General features: G+C 35.6%; 1 protein-coding gene across 2 annotated transcripts in view; it reads left to right on the top strand.

Annotated features, from left to right (window-relative positions):
- Nucleotides 1–13,464, top strand: part of FAM174A (family with sequence similarity 174 member A) — a 32,758-nt gene extending 19,294 nt beyond the window's left edge. For both annotated transcript variants that reach the window (XM_057738418.1, XM_057738398.1), the window contains one exon: nucleotides 13,013–13,464. In XM_057738418.1, coding sequence (XP_057594401.1) covers nucleotides 13,013–13,016 — 4 coding nt within the window. In that variant the 3' untranslated portion in view covers nucleotides 13,017–13,464. The remainder of the gene's footprint in view (nucleotides 1–13,012) is intronic.
- The last annotated feature ends 817 nt before the right edge of the window (nucleotides 13,465–14,281 follow it).

The following is a 14,281-nucleotide window of genomic DNA, read 5'->3' as shown; positions in this document are numbered from 1 at the left end:
TACAATTTGTCATTTGTTTGCTTCTGTTTTAGATTTCTTCTGCCCTTCCCATTTTTTTTTGTTTTTTTTTTTTTTGATATGAAAAGTACTAACATGCCTCCAAAAGTAAAAACTATACCAAAAAATTTTTAAGAATGTCAGCCACTCACTCTCTGATACACTCAGAGAAGTACCACTCTCTTGTATCCCTTCCTCTCCATTCTTCCCGTCTCACCTGTTGTAGATAATCAATTTCATTATTTTCCGGTTTGTCCTCCTGTGGTTCTTTTGATAAAAGTTGGTTGGAATATGTATTTCTTATGTTTCTCCTCTTTCTTACACAAGAAGTAGCATGTAGCATATATTATTTTATATTTTTGGTTGCACTTAATATTATCTCCTATAAGTCATGCTGTGTAAGTTCACAGAGATTTTATTTTTCACAGCTATCTAGTACTCCATGTTGTATGTGTATCATGGTTTATTATATCAATTGCCTATGCTTTCATGTTTAGATAGTTTTCAGTTATTTTGCAATTACAAATTATATTGCAATGAATAACCCTGCACATATATATTTTTGTATTATTGGAGGTATATGCTCAGGGTAAATTTATAGGAGCAGGATTCTTGTCAAAGGATGTGAGGTCTGTTTTAACTATGAATATTAGAGGTACCTGTGATATCCCAGAGGACATAGCAAATTGGATGGATTCATTTTTTCATTAAGAGCAATGATAAACTGTCTGCCGTCTACCCCCAGGCACTCTCCTAAGCCCTGGGGATACAGTGGTGAACAAAAATGGACAAAATGCTCAGCCTCATGTAGTTAACAACAGATATACATGCATAGGCCAGAAATACAGAACAAAGAAGTCTGAGCTAGACTTGGGATTCCCGATTATTGTTTTTTGACCTTGCTGAAACCAGGGGTAATGCTCTTCTCTAGGCCCAAACTCCTTTGCACCTTTTAAAATGAGCAATAAGATGGATATTTCAGAGTGCAAAGACGCAAAGACCAGTCTTCCTATTCTCCTTTTATTTTCTTCTTCAAACAGTATTAAATAACACCTACACTGATTTTAGATCTCTACTGTGATTTTTTTTTTTTCAAAGTCTGTGCACACATGGATCTTTTTTTCTCTCTCTCATTTTGAGGAAGGTAGACTCATTTCTTTTCTACTAATGGATAGAAGTTTCAAAGACATGTGGGTAGAGGTGTGTTTGTATTCCTATTACCTTCTGTAACTTAGAGATTATTTTCTGATGAGATATACAGTCCAAACTCTGTTACTTCATTTGAAGTAGATTCAGTGGGCAGGACTTTTTCTGATCTTCCAGTGTTGGTATTGGATATTAAACATGCATTATGCCATCAATTTATTCAACATTTCAAATTTTATCTTGTGGGAAAGATTCACAGATCTTCCTCAACTTACAATGGGTATATGTCCTGATAAAGCCATCATAAATTGAGAATATCGTTTAAGTTGAAAATGCATTTAATACAACTAACTTACTGAACATCATAGCTTAGCCTGGCCTACCTTAAACATGCTCAGAGCACTTATATTTGCCTATAGTTGTGCAAAATCATCTAACACAAAGCCTATTTTATAATAAAGTGCTGAATATCTCATGTAATTCATTGAGTACTGCACTGAAAGTGAAAAACAGATTGGTTGTAAGAGTACAAAGTGGTTTTAAGTGTGTCACATTTGTTTACTCTCGTGATCCCATGGCTGATTGGGAACCATGGTTCCCTGCCACTGCCCAGCATCACAAGAGTATCGTACTGTCCTGAGAAAAGACCATGATTCAAAATTTAAGTATGGTTTCAATTGGATGCATATTATTTTCACACCATCATAAAGTCAAAATATTGTTGTCAAACCACCGTAAGTTGGGGACTGTCTGTATAGATCCTATTGTGACTCACTTCAATAACAGCTGATAATCGTAATTAATGCCATTTGTTGCTCTCAATAAAAGGGAAAAATCAAAACTTGTATGGAGAGTATATCACAAGGTCTTTGTAGGCCCTAGAAGAGGATTTTCACGAAGAGCTTCCCAGAGCAATCATAGAAATAGTAGGAAAAAACCAAGGGAATGGATGATAATGGTAGAGAGAATGTCTTTAGAGGGATAAGATCAGGCAAGGGTCCTAGCACTGAGCCAGGGGGGAAACCTGGACAGAGTGGGGTAGCAGAACTATAATAGGTGTAATTATAATAATCACTTAATAGTAAATACTTGCCTTAGTGCAGGAGGTATCAGACACTGTGCTAGGCTCCTTAAACATGCAATGAAATCATCAGGACCATCTTGCAAAGTAGTTTCTATTGCTCTCACTTTAAAGATAGGAAAACTGAGGCTCAGAGAGTTTAAGTAATCTAGGCTTCTTTTCCTGTTGCAATCTCATTGCATTTTTTAAATATTTATTTGATTTATACCTATAAAGAGAATAATTCTAAAGTCTGTTCATTCTGTCTTCTATATTAGCACTATTATTGTTCATTTTTCAAATGGGGACCCCTAAAATGAGGAATGTAAATATTATTATCTGCCTGCCTTGCCAACTGCAATGCAGAATCATCTTAGTCTGCAGTATAACTGCTGGTGATTGTTGTTGGATCATCTCTTACTGATGCTTCCTTCACTGTTTAAGTGCTTTCTAAAATTAGTTCATCTTCATTTTATAAATTCTATCCACAAAATAATAGGAAGCAAGTTATTTCCAAAGTAAATTAATTTCCTTGCCTACAATTTAATCACAGTATAAAACTATCCTTTTGTAGTCAACTCTTTCTGAGAGGGGTATTTTTAATGTGGCTTCTAATACATCAAAATTTTCATGATTATTGTTGGTGGTGATTAGAATTTGGAGTAATTATTTTCACTGTTTCTTTGCATTAGATTGAACCATATGAAACTGCTAATATATGGTTTAATCTAAATTTCCTGAAGGAAGTTTATTATTTCATGTAATAAGATACAGCAGGTGGGGCCAACTCCAGGCACAATACATCAGGGCGCTGGCTTCTGTTCTCCGTGATCCCCTTGATTCTGACCATCTTCACGTGTGGGCTTCATTTTTAGGCCAATAGTAGGAGCTGCCAGCAGTTCCTATAATCATGCCAAAAATAGTGATTTTCATTGGAAGTTAAGGACCAGCTATCTTGTGTCTCCTTCTAAGGAATGAGAATAGTTTCCCCTGAAACTCTGTGTGACAGTTTTGCTTTTGTTTTTCATATCATTGGTTATGTGATCATTCCTAAACTAAATCCTTGCAAGAAAAACGGAAGTACCATGATTAGTTTGGAATTATTATCTGGGGTTGAATGGTTATTGAGGAGTTAACCATCCTTACCACTAGATCTAGTAATTTAAGCATTGAGGTTAATACAGTCAAATTGTGGGAAAAAATAGCTCAAGCAGTTTAGTTAATATGACTTCTCTTGAATTTGCTATTGATATCCTAATTTTGTATATTAGAAGTAATTTCTTTTGTTTGGTTACTAAAACATTTTGCACAAAGGAATTATAAAACTGACCCAAATGTCAATTATTTAACAATTGTGTAGGAAGTTTTAGCTCGCTCATGGAAAAACTGATGAGTAATCAGAGACAGCTATATATTAACTAAAAATTACCTTCATTTTCCTTAAAAAAATATTAGAAGTAAATACTCATAAGCAGTTTCAAAAATGCAGTTTAAAACTGCTTTATGGTGCAAAACAAGGGGAAAAAATACCTTGTTATTCTTTTTGATTTCTGCTGAACGGTAAAGTTACTATTATTATTTTATAATGATGTACACTAAAGGACATTTTTACAATCTTGGTAGTAGCTTCTAAAAGCTGGTACTTCTGTCACTTCAAGGCTATACTAGTAATTTTTGCCAAGCGTGTAATTTAAAAAATATAAATTTGCTTTTTCGCTACTTCCATTCTGCTTGATTAAATTTAATATTGTATTGTATATGTCCATTACATTTGCGCTCCATGTTACTTGGTCACAAAATATTTTCTGGTTATTAACATCAGCATATCACAATCAAGAAGCAGATTTGATATGTGTGTTAACTAGAAACTCTCATTAAGAAGATCTTATTCAAACAGTTATCAATTTGAAAATAGTTCTAATTTCTAAATCAGTACTTTCAATGTGGACCATAACATTTTATCAGAATAAACACTAAGGTTATTCAAAATAAGTAGGAATATGTATAGGAATGTGTCAAAGTACAAATGCTTATTTTACACAGAAATTGGTATTTAAGGATGTCCAGTGTGTCTTACTAGTAGGATAGACTGTACTTTATCCATTAAAGGGAACTATGCTGTCATTGTCATTATTTAAATGGGTAATAGAAGAGAACCTCCGTGTAGAGCTTGGGGGGTTTTTTTGGACGTTTAACTTTTTTGTGGACGTTGAGCCTTAGAAGAAAGTTTGCCTTGATCCATTCATCATCCCAATCTCCTTATTGGTTAAGAACATGAATAATTTGTATGTTACTTCAACACATGATATGTAACACTAAATTCTGTTTGGTAATGCTGTTTTCTCATCTCAGCACATGGTCTAGAGTCGCCCTGTCTAATTTGACAGCTGCTAGCGATATGTGGATAGTCAACATTTGAAATTTGACTAGTGTAACTGAGGAACTGAATGTTTAATTTCATTGGGTTTTAACTAATTGAAAATTTTTTTTAATTTTTAATTCTTTTATTTTTTACAATAAACTGCATATATTTAGAGTGTACAATTTGGTATCCCAATCTCCCAATTCATTCCCCCCCAACACGCCCCACTTTCCCCACTTGGTGTCCATATGTTTGTTCTCTACATCTGTGTCTCTATTTCTGCCTTGCAAACCAGTTGATTTGTACCATCTTTCTATAGTCCACACATATGTGCTAATATACAGTATTTGTTTTTCTCTTTCTGGCTCACTTCACTCTGTATGACAGTCTCTAGGTTCATCCATGTCTCTACAAATGTCCCAGTTTCATTGCTTTTTACAGCTGAGTAATATTCCATTGTATGTATGTACCACATCTTCTTTATCCATTCATCTGTTGATGGACATTTTGGTTGTTTCCATGTCCTGGCTATTGTAAATAGTGCTGCCATGAACACTGGAGGGCATGTGTCTTTTTGAATTATGGTGTTCTCTGGGTATATGCCTAGGAGTGGGATTGCTGGGTCATATGGTAGTTCTGTTTTTAGTTTTGCAAGGAACCTCCATACTGTTCTCCATAGTGGCTGTATCAATTTAGATTCCCACCAGCAGTGCAAGAGCGTTCCCTTTTCTCCACACCCTCTCCAGCATTTACTGTTTGTAGATTTTCTGATGATGCCCATTCTAACCGGTGTGAGGTGATACCTCATTGTCGATTTGATTTGCATTTCTCTAATAATTAGTGATGTTGAGCAGCTTTTCATGTGCCTCTTGGCCATCTGTATGTCTTCTTTGGAGAAATGTGTATTTAGGTCTTCTGCCCATTTTTGGAATGGGTTGTTTGTTTTCTTGATATTGAGCTGCATAAACTGTTTATATATTTTGGAGATTAATCCTTTGTTGATTTGTTTGCAAATATTTTCTCCCATTCTGAGAGTTGTTTTTTCGTCTTGCCTATAGTATCCTTTGCTGTGCAGAAGCTTTGAAGTTTCATTAGGTCCCACTTATTTATTTTTGTTTTTATTTCCATTATTCTAGGGGTGGATCAAAAAAGATCTTGCTGTGATTTACGTCAAAGAGTGTTCTTCCTATGTTTTCCTCCAGGAGTTTTATAGTGTCTGGCCTTACATTTAAGTCTTGAATCCATTTTGAATTTATTTTTGTGTATGGTGTTAGGAAGTGTTCTAATTTCATTCTTTTCCATGTAGCTGTCCAGTTTCCCCAGCACCACTTATTGAAGAGGCTGCCTTTTCTCCATTGTATATCCTTGCCTCCTTTGTCATAGATTAGTTGACCATAGTTTATCTCTGGCCTTTCTATCCTGTTCCATTGATCTATATTTCTGTTTTTGTGCCAGTACCATCCTGTCTTGATGAGTGTAGCCTTGTAGTATAGCTTGAAGTCAGGAAGCCTGATTCCACCAACTCCGTCTTTCCTTCTCAAGATTGCTTTGGCTATTCGGGGTCTTTTGCGTTTCCATACAAATTGTAAAATTTCTTGTTCTATTTCTGTGAAAAATGCCATTAGTAATTTGATCGGGATTGCATTGAATCTGTAAATTGCTTTGGGTAGTATAGTCACTTTCACAATGTTGATTCTTCTAATCCAAGAACACGGTATGTCCCTCCATCTGTTTGTGTTGTCTTTGATTTCTTTCGTTAGTGTCTTATAGTTTTCTGAGTAGAGGTCTTTTACCTCCTTGGTTAGGTTTATTCCTAGGTATTTGATACTTTTTGTTGCAATGGTGACTGGGATTGTTTCCTTAATTTCTCTTTCTGATCTTTCATTGTTAGTGTATAGAAATGCAAGAGATTTCTGTGTGTTAATTTTGTATGCTGCAACTTTTCCAAATTCATTGATTAGCTCAAGCAGTTTTCTCGTGGCATCTTTAGGATTTTCTATGTATAGTATCATGTCATCTGTGAGCAGTGACAGTTTTACTTCTTCTTTCCCAATTTGGATTCCTTTTATTTCTTTTTCTTCTCTGATTGCTGTGGCAAGGACTTCCAAAACTATGTTGAATAATAGTGGTGAGAGTGGACATCCTTGTCTTATTCTTGATCTTAGAGGGAATGCTTCCAGTTTTTCACCATTGAGAATGATGTTTGCTGTGGATTTGTCATACATGGCCTTTATTATGTTGAGGTAGGTTCCCTCTGTGCCCACCTTCTGGAGAGTTTTTATCATAAATGGGTGTTGAATTTTGTCAAAAGCTTTTTCTGCATCTGTTGAGACGATCATGTGGTTTTTATCCTTCAATTTGTTAATATTGTGTATCACATTAATTGATTTGTATATATTGAAGAATCCTTGCATTCCAGGGATAAACCCCACTTGATCATAGTGTATGATCCTTTTAATGAGTTGTTGGATTCTGTTTGCTAGTATTTTGTTGAGGATTTTTGCATCTAAATTCATCAGTGATATTGGTCTGTAGTTTTCTTTTTTTGTAGTATTTTTGTCTGGTTTTGGTATCAGGGTGATGGTGGCCTCATAGAGTGAGTTTGGGAGTGTTCCTTCCTCTGTAATTTTTTGGAAGAGTTTGAGAAGGATGGGTGTTAGCTCGTCTCTAAATGTTTGATAAAATTCACCTGTGAATCCATCTGGTCCTGGACTTCTGTTTGTTGGGAGATTTTTAATCACAGTTTCCATTTCATTCCTTGTGATTGGTCTGTTCATATTTTCTATGTCTTCCTGATTCAGTCTTGGAAAGTTATACTTTTCTAAGAATCTGTCCATTTCATCCAGGTTGTCCATTTTATTGGCATATAGTTGCTTGTAGTAGTCTCTTATGGTGCTTTTTATTTCTGTGGTGTCCATTGTAACTTCTCCTCTTTCCTTTCTAATGTTATTGATTTGAGTCCTCTCCCTCTTTTTGTTGATGAGTCTTTTTAGAGGTTTATCGATTTTATTTATCTTCTCAAAGAACCAGCTTTTAGTTTTATTGATTTTTGCTATTGTTTTCTTTGTCTCTATTTCATTTATTTCTGCTCTGATCTTTATGATTTCTCTCCGTCTACTAACTTTGGGCTTTGTTTGCTCTTCTTTCTCTAGTTTCTTTAGGTGTAAGGTTCGATTGTTTATTTGGGATTTTTCTTGTTTCTTAAGGTAGGATTGTATTGCTATACACTTCCCTCTTAGAACTGCCTTTGCTGCATCCCATAGGTTTTGGATCATTGTGTTTTCATTGTCATTTGTCTCTAGGTATTTTTTGATTTCCTCTTTGATTTCTTTAGTGATCTCTTGGTTATTTAGTAGCATATTGTTTAGCCTCCATGTGTTTGTGTTTTTTACAGTTTTTTCCCTGTAATTGATTTCTAATCTCATAGCGTTGTGGTCAGGAAAGATGCTTGATACGATTTCAATTTTCTTGAATTTATCAAGGCTTGATTTATGACCCAAAATGTGATCTATCCTGGAGAATGTTCCATGTGCACTTGAGAAGAAAGTGTAATCTGCTGGTTTTGGATGTAATGTCCTATAGATATCTATTAAATCTAGCTGATTTATTGTGTCAATTAAAGCTTGTGTTTCCTTATTAATTTTCTGTCTGGATGATCTGTCCGTTGGTGTAAGTGGAGTGTTAAAGTCCCCCACTGATTGTGTTACTGTTGATTTCTTCTTTCATAGTTGTTAGCATTTGCCTTATGTATTGAGGTGCTCCTATATTAGGTGCATATATATTTATAATTATCTCCTCTTCTTGGATTGATCCCTCGATCTTTATGTAATGTCCTTTCTTGTCTCTTGTAACATTTTTTATTTTAAAGTCTATTTTATCTGATATAAGTATCACTACTCCAGCTTTCTTTTGTTTTCCATTTGCATGGAATATCTTTTTCCATCCCCTCACTTTCAGTCTGTATGTGTCCCTAGGTCTGAAGTAGGTCTCTTGTAGACAGCATATATATGGGTCTTGTTTTTGTATCCATTCAGCCAGTCTGTGTCTTTTGGTTGATTCCTTTAGTCCATTTACATTCAAGGTAATTATCAATATGTATGTTCCTCTTACCATTTTCTTAATTGTTTTGTTTTTGTTTCTGTAGGTCCTTCTCTTGTGTTTCCTGCTTAGAGAAGTTCCTTTAGCATTTGTTGTAGGGCTGGTTTGGTGGTGCTGAATTCTCTTAGCTGTCGCTTGTTTGTAAAGTTTTTGATTTCTCCCTCGAATCTGAATGAGATCCTTGCTGGGTAGAGTATTCTTGGTTGTAGGTTCTTCCCTATCATCACTTTAAATATATCATGCCACTTCCTTCTGGCTTGCAGAGTTTCTGCTGAGAAATCAGCTGTTAACCTGATGGGAGTTCCCTTGTATGTTATTTGTCATTTTTCCCTTGTTGCTTTTAATAACATTTCTCTGTCTTTAATTTTTGTCAATTTGACTACTATATGTCTTGGTGTGTTTTTCCTTGGGTTTATCCTGCCTGGGACTCTCTGCGCTTCCTGCACTTGGGGAGCTATTTCCTTTCCCATGTTAGGGAAGTTTTCAACTATAATCTTTCCAGTATTTTCTCAGGTCCTTTCTCTCTCTCTTTTCCTTTCGGGACCCCTATGATGCAAATGTTGGTGCATTTAACGTTGTCCCAGAGGTCTCTTATGCTTTCTTCAGTTCTTTTCATTCTTTTTTCTTTTTTCTTTTCTGCATCAGTAATTATCACCATTATGTCTTCCAAGTCACTTATTCGCCCTTCTGCCTCAGTTAATCTGCTATTGGTTCCTTCTAGTGTATTTTTCATTTCAGTTATTGTATTGCATATCTCTGTTTGTTTGCTCTTTAATTCTTCTAGGTCTTTGGTAAACTTTTCGATCTTTGCATCCAGTCTTTTTTCAAAGTCCTGGATCATCTTCACCATCATTATTCTGAATTCTTTTTCAGTAAGAGTGCCTATCTCCTCTTCATTTAGTTTTTTTTCTGCTGTTTTATCTTGTCCCTTCATCTGGTACAGAGTCTTTTGCCTTTTCATTTTCTCTGTCTTTCTGTGGCTGTGATTTTCAGTTCCACAAGATGAAATACTGCTGATACTGCTTGATTCTGCTGACTGCCCTCTTGTGGAGGAAGCTGTCTAGGAGGCTGGTGGGTGCTTCCTGATGGAAGGGACTGATGGTGGGTATGGCTGGGTGGGTGGAGCTCAGTAAAACTTTAATCCGATTTGGTGGGTGGAGCTCAGTGACACTTTAATCTGCTTGTCTGCCAATGGGTGGCACTGTGTTCCCACCCTGGTGGTCGTTTGGCCTGAGGCAACGCAGCATTGGAGCTTACAGGCTTTTTAGTGGGGCTAATGGTAGACTCTGGAAGGACTCATGCCAATGAGCACTTCTCAGAACCCCTGCTGCCAGTGCCCCGGTCTCCTCAGTGAGCCACAGCTGCCCCCCACCTCTGCAGGCAACCCTCCAACACCAGCAGGTAGGTCTGTTTCAGTCTCCTATGGGGTCACTGCTCCTTCCCCCTGGGTCCTGGTGAGCACACTTTTTTGTGTGCCCTCCAAGAGTGGAGTCTCCATTTCCCCCAGTCCTGTGGAGGTCCTGCAATCAAATCCTGCTGGCTTTCAAAGTCAGATTCTCTGGGGATTCCTCCTCCCTTTGCTGGACCCCCAGGTTAGGAAGCCTGACGTGGGGTTCAGAACCCTCAGGACTTCTGCGGTATAACTGTTCTCCAGCTTGTGAGTCACCCACCCAGCATTTATGGGATTTGATTTTAACGTGATAGTGCCCCTCCTACCATCTCATTGCGGCTTCTGCTTTGTCTCTGGATGTGGGGTGGTTTTTTTGGTGAGTTCCAGTGTCTTTCTGTCGATGGTTGTTCAGCAGTTATTTGTAATTCCAGTGCTCTTGCAAGAGGGAGTGAGCACACGTCCTCCTACTCTGCCATCTTCACTAATTGAAATTTTAATTTAAATTGCCAGATTGCTATTGTGTTGGATAGTACAGACCTAGAGTGAAAGTGTTTGATTGATCTAGTCTAAACTACTCCTGTCAAATGGAAACTCTTAAAAAACAGTTGAATCACAAGTTTCTGTTCATATAGCAGTTGATCTGTTTAATAAAATGCTTACTTACTGCTTTGGTTCAGGATTTATATTCTGCTGTGATAGTCTGGATTGCAAACTCTGTAAGGTATATAGTTGGATAAGTGGGCATGGGAGGCAGAGCATAGCCACCCATAAGGTTGGTTTATGTGAACAGGGTTGCAGGACAACGCAGCGACAAGGACCTCAAGTTTATGGACGGAAAAGTCCTAAACACAATTATTAAGGCATTAATATTTCCCAGTATCCTCAGATAGTGTTCATTCTTTAAAATCCAAAGACGTTATATCTTCTTGGAAAGATCCAGGGAGAAAAGAACTCCAGGAATCTAATATTTGCAAATGTATTTAAATGAACGGAGAATAACAATACTCTTGACTACACTAGGACAGTTTTTCCTTTCAAACTTGATTTGGATTAATAGCAGTTTTGATAGTTTAAGATTTTCCGAGTTTTCTCTTAGGCTGTCCTTGAAAATGTCTCTTTTTTTTTTTTTTTTTAATTGTGTCATTGCATAATATGTAGAGACAGAACATTCTTGAAGCTTGAAAAATAAACTGAGCTTTCCACAAAATATATTAATACTACATACCTGCTTTACCTCATAGAAAACCATGTGGTAAGAATATTTAACATGAGATCTACCCTCCCACATTCTTAGCCACATAATACAGTATTGTTAACCTTAGGTGCCATGTTATATAACAGGTCTCTAGAACTTATTCATCTTGCATTACTGAAACTTCATGCCCTTTGAGTAGCAATTCCCCATTTCCCTGTCCGCTCCGTCCCTGGTAACTACCATTCTACTCTCTGCTTCTGTTGGATTGAATATTTTTTACTACAAATAGCAGAGAACCTAGAATTACAGAGACTCAAGTTTTTCTCCTATCATAAGAAGTCTGCAGAAGTTGTCTCCTGCCATCTATTCAGTGGCGATTTGATGACAGGGTCTACGTCTATGTAATTTTCCCAAATCCTTTCTGATACTTGTTTTATCCTGGTTACATGGCTGCTGCTGTTTCAGCCATCACATCTGTATTCCAGAAAACAGGATAGTGAAAGGCAAGAACCCAAGCCACATCTGTCTCTTTATCAGGAAATCAAAATTTCTCAGAACTATCCCCTTCCTCCCAACAGACTGTCATCCTACTTTGCTCACCAAAAAAAAAAAAAATCAGTATTTTTATTAGCAAACAAAAAGGAGATAAATGTTGAGCAGACAGCCTAAAATATGTCATTCTGACTATTCAGAGTATTTTCTGAAAGTTAAATTTGGCAACTGGCAAGAGAGAATTGTTGGGTTTGAGGGAGTGGGGCACTGAATGAAGGCATGAATTCTGAGGAATTTTTGTTCATGACTAGCAGGTTTTTTAATAACCTTCAATATATATTTTTAAAAAGCTTAAATTTACCCTCAAATTAAAATATATTAGAATCTCATTTGCTTATAATAATCTAATCATTTAGAGATCTATTATAGATTGCTTACCAAGATTCAGATAAAACAATAAGTTGCAAAAGAGTATTACTCATTCTCATAGGTATCTCCAATGAAGTTCTATATGTTAATGATTATAAAGGACGATTTATTAAGTTAGTAAACATCTGCACATGTTTGGATTTGATTGGACTAAATGCTTTTGGTTGTAATGGCTCTTATTAGCAGAAGCTTCTTGGAATTTGTGGTTTAGAATAAATAGCAGTAAAGCATGAGGTGTAATTAGAATTAAGGTCTATAAAACATGTGTGATGAAAATATACCTCATATTACCATAAACTAGTCAATAAGGTAAGAAAATGGGCAAATTTACCCCATTATATAGTTTATAGAAAACCTTATCTTCTGTATGGATAAATTTTGTAATTGTATTATAAATATTAAAAGCATTTTTTGTTTGTTTCATTGAATATACTTCCAGGCCTACAGCTTCAATTAATCCTCATTTCTGAAGGTTTAGAAATAGAATCAGTTAAGAATTATGTTTATAAAAACTATAAATAACTACATTGTATACTTAACTAAAGTTGTTTATGAATATTATACAAGGGTATAACTTTAGTATGACTATGAAATAGCCTTTAATTACCCACATTAATTATATATAAAATTCCTTGATAAAGTTAGAATTATATTTTAAAAATAGCATCTGATATAATTAATATAGACAAAGTAATCATGTGTTTTATTGGTGCCATTCATTATAATTTCCTTAGATTAGATACTTTCATTATCTTCTGGCACTCCAAATCTTTGGGAATATTTTAAAATGTGGTTTAAATTTGTTCCAGGATGAGAATTTATAGTATTTTTTTTTTCTTGCAGATAAGAATGTGCCTTTTGATGAGAGGACTTCATCTTTCTACAATGAAAAGCAGAATTTCTATGTTTAAGGAATAAAAAGCCACTTTATCAATGGGGGGGGTATTTAAGTTACATATATTATGATAACCTTTAATTTGCTGTTGCAATAAATATGTATCATTTTGTTATGTATTTCTCCATATAGAAGTGCTCTTAATGGGCTCAGAGTTGTTGGCAGTAAACTGCACTATTATAATAGAGATCTGAAAATTACTTTAAAGCAGGGTGTTTTCTGATCTGTTTTTCTTTCTTGCTTACCTTATTATTGTAAACTGTTTATACACTAATCAGTTAATTATTTTTGGGGCTGGTTAAGGTTTTTGTTTGTTTGTTTTCCTGGAACTATAAATTCCAACAGCCAACTGGTGTGTAAAAATAATTTAAAAATTTCTTTACCAAGATGTATTTCCCATTTTTATGGGGAAAAGAAGCCAAATGTATTACTTTGTGTTTGGGTTTTTTAAATATTAAAAATGTCTGAGTTGTATGCAAAACAATAAATACAATTTAAAATTCTTTGAAAGTAATAGAATGTGTTTACAAAATAAACCCAAGACTATAGAATTACATATTAACATATGTATTTTGTATGATTTCTAGAAAAATCTGGCAAAGAGTTTTTGTATTTTAACAACTTCCTTGTTAAATTATGATACTGCTTTGATTAGATATTTTAGAAACCAGTGAATTTCAAAGCTGTTTAATTTATTTACAGCATTGTGAGAGAGAGAAATAATGGTGAAAAGTTCCCATCACATTATGACGTAGGAGAGTAAGGAATGAAAGTATGTGCGTAGACTTTGGAGTCAGACAGACCTAGATACACAAACTGACTTCGTTATCTTCTGAATGTGTATTTAACCCTATTGGGCTTCAGTTTTTCACATTCTAAAAATTAGAAGAGAACTTACAGGAAAAGTATTGGTCACAAACTCCTTTGCCTAGAGGGGCCATGGTGGTAATTTAAATGTGTGTGTTAGGGTAGGCTGGTTCATATAGTAGCAACAGATGGTCCCCATATCACAGAGGGTTACAGCAAAGATATATTTGTCACTCACACTGCCCATTTGTTATGGACTGTGATTCTGCTCTTCATTGTTTTTTCTCCAGGGCCAAGGCTGTTGGAGAAACCCCTGCCTGGAATATTGCCTCATAGCTAAATGTCCAGATGTGGTGAACTGCATGCTAGTTCATAAGCTTCTGCCCTAAATGATATATTTCATTTTCATC

Source organism: Hippopotamus amphibius, chromosome 1, assembly GCF_030028045.1.
Source record: "Hippopotamus amphibius kiboko isolate mHipAmp2 chromosome 1, mHipAmp2.hap2, whole genome shotgun sequence".
Classification (NCBI taxonomy): domain Eukaryota; kingdom Metazoa; phylum Chordata; class Mammalia; order Artiodactyla; family Hippopotamidae; genus Hippopotamus; species Hippopotamus amphibius.
Note: the sequence above shows the minus strand (reverse complement) of the source record. Positions and strands in the feature narration are given on the sequence as shown.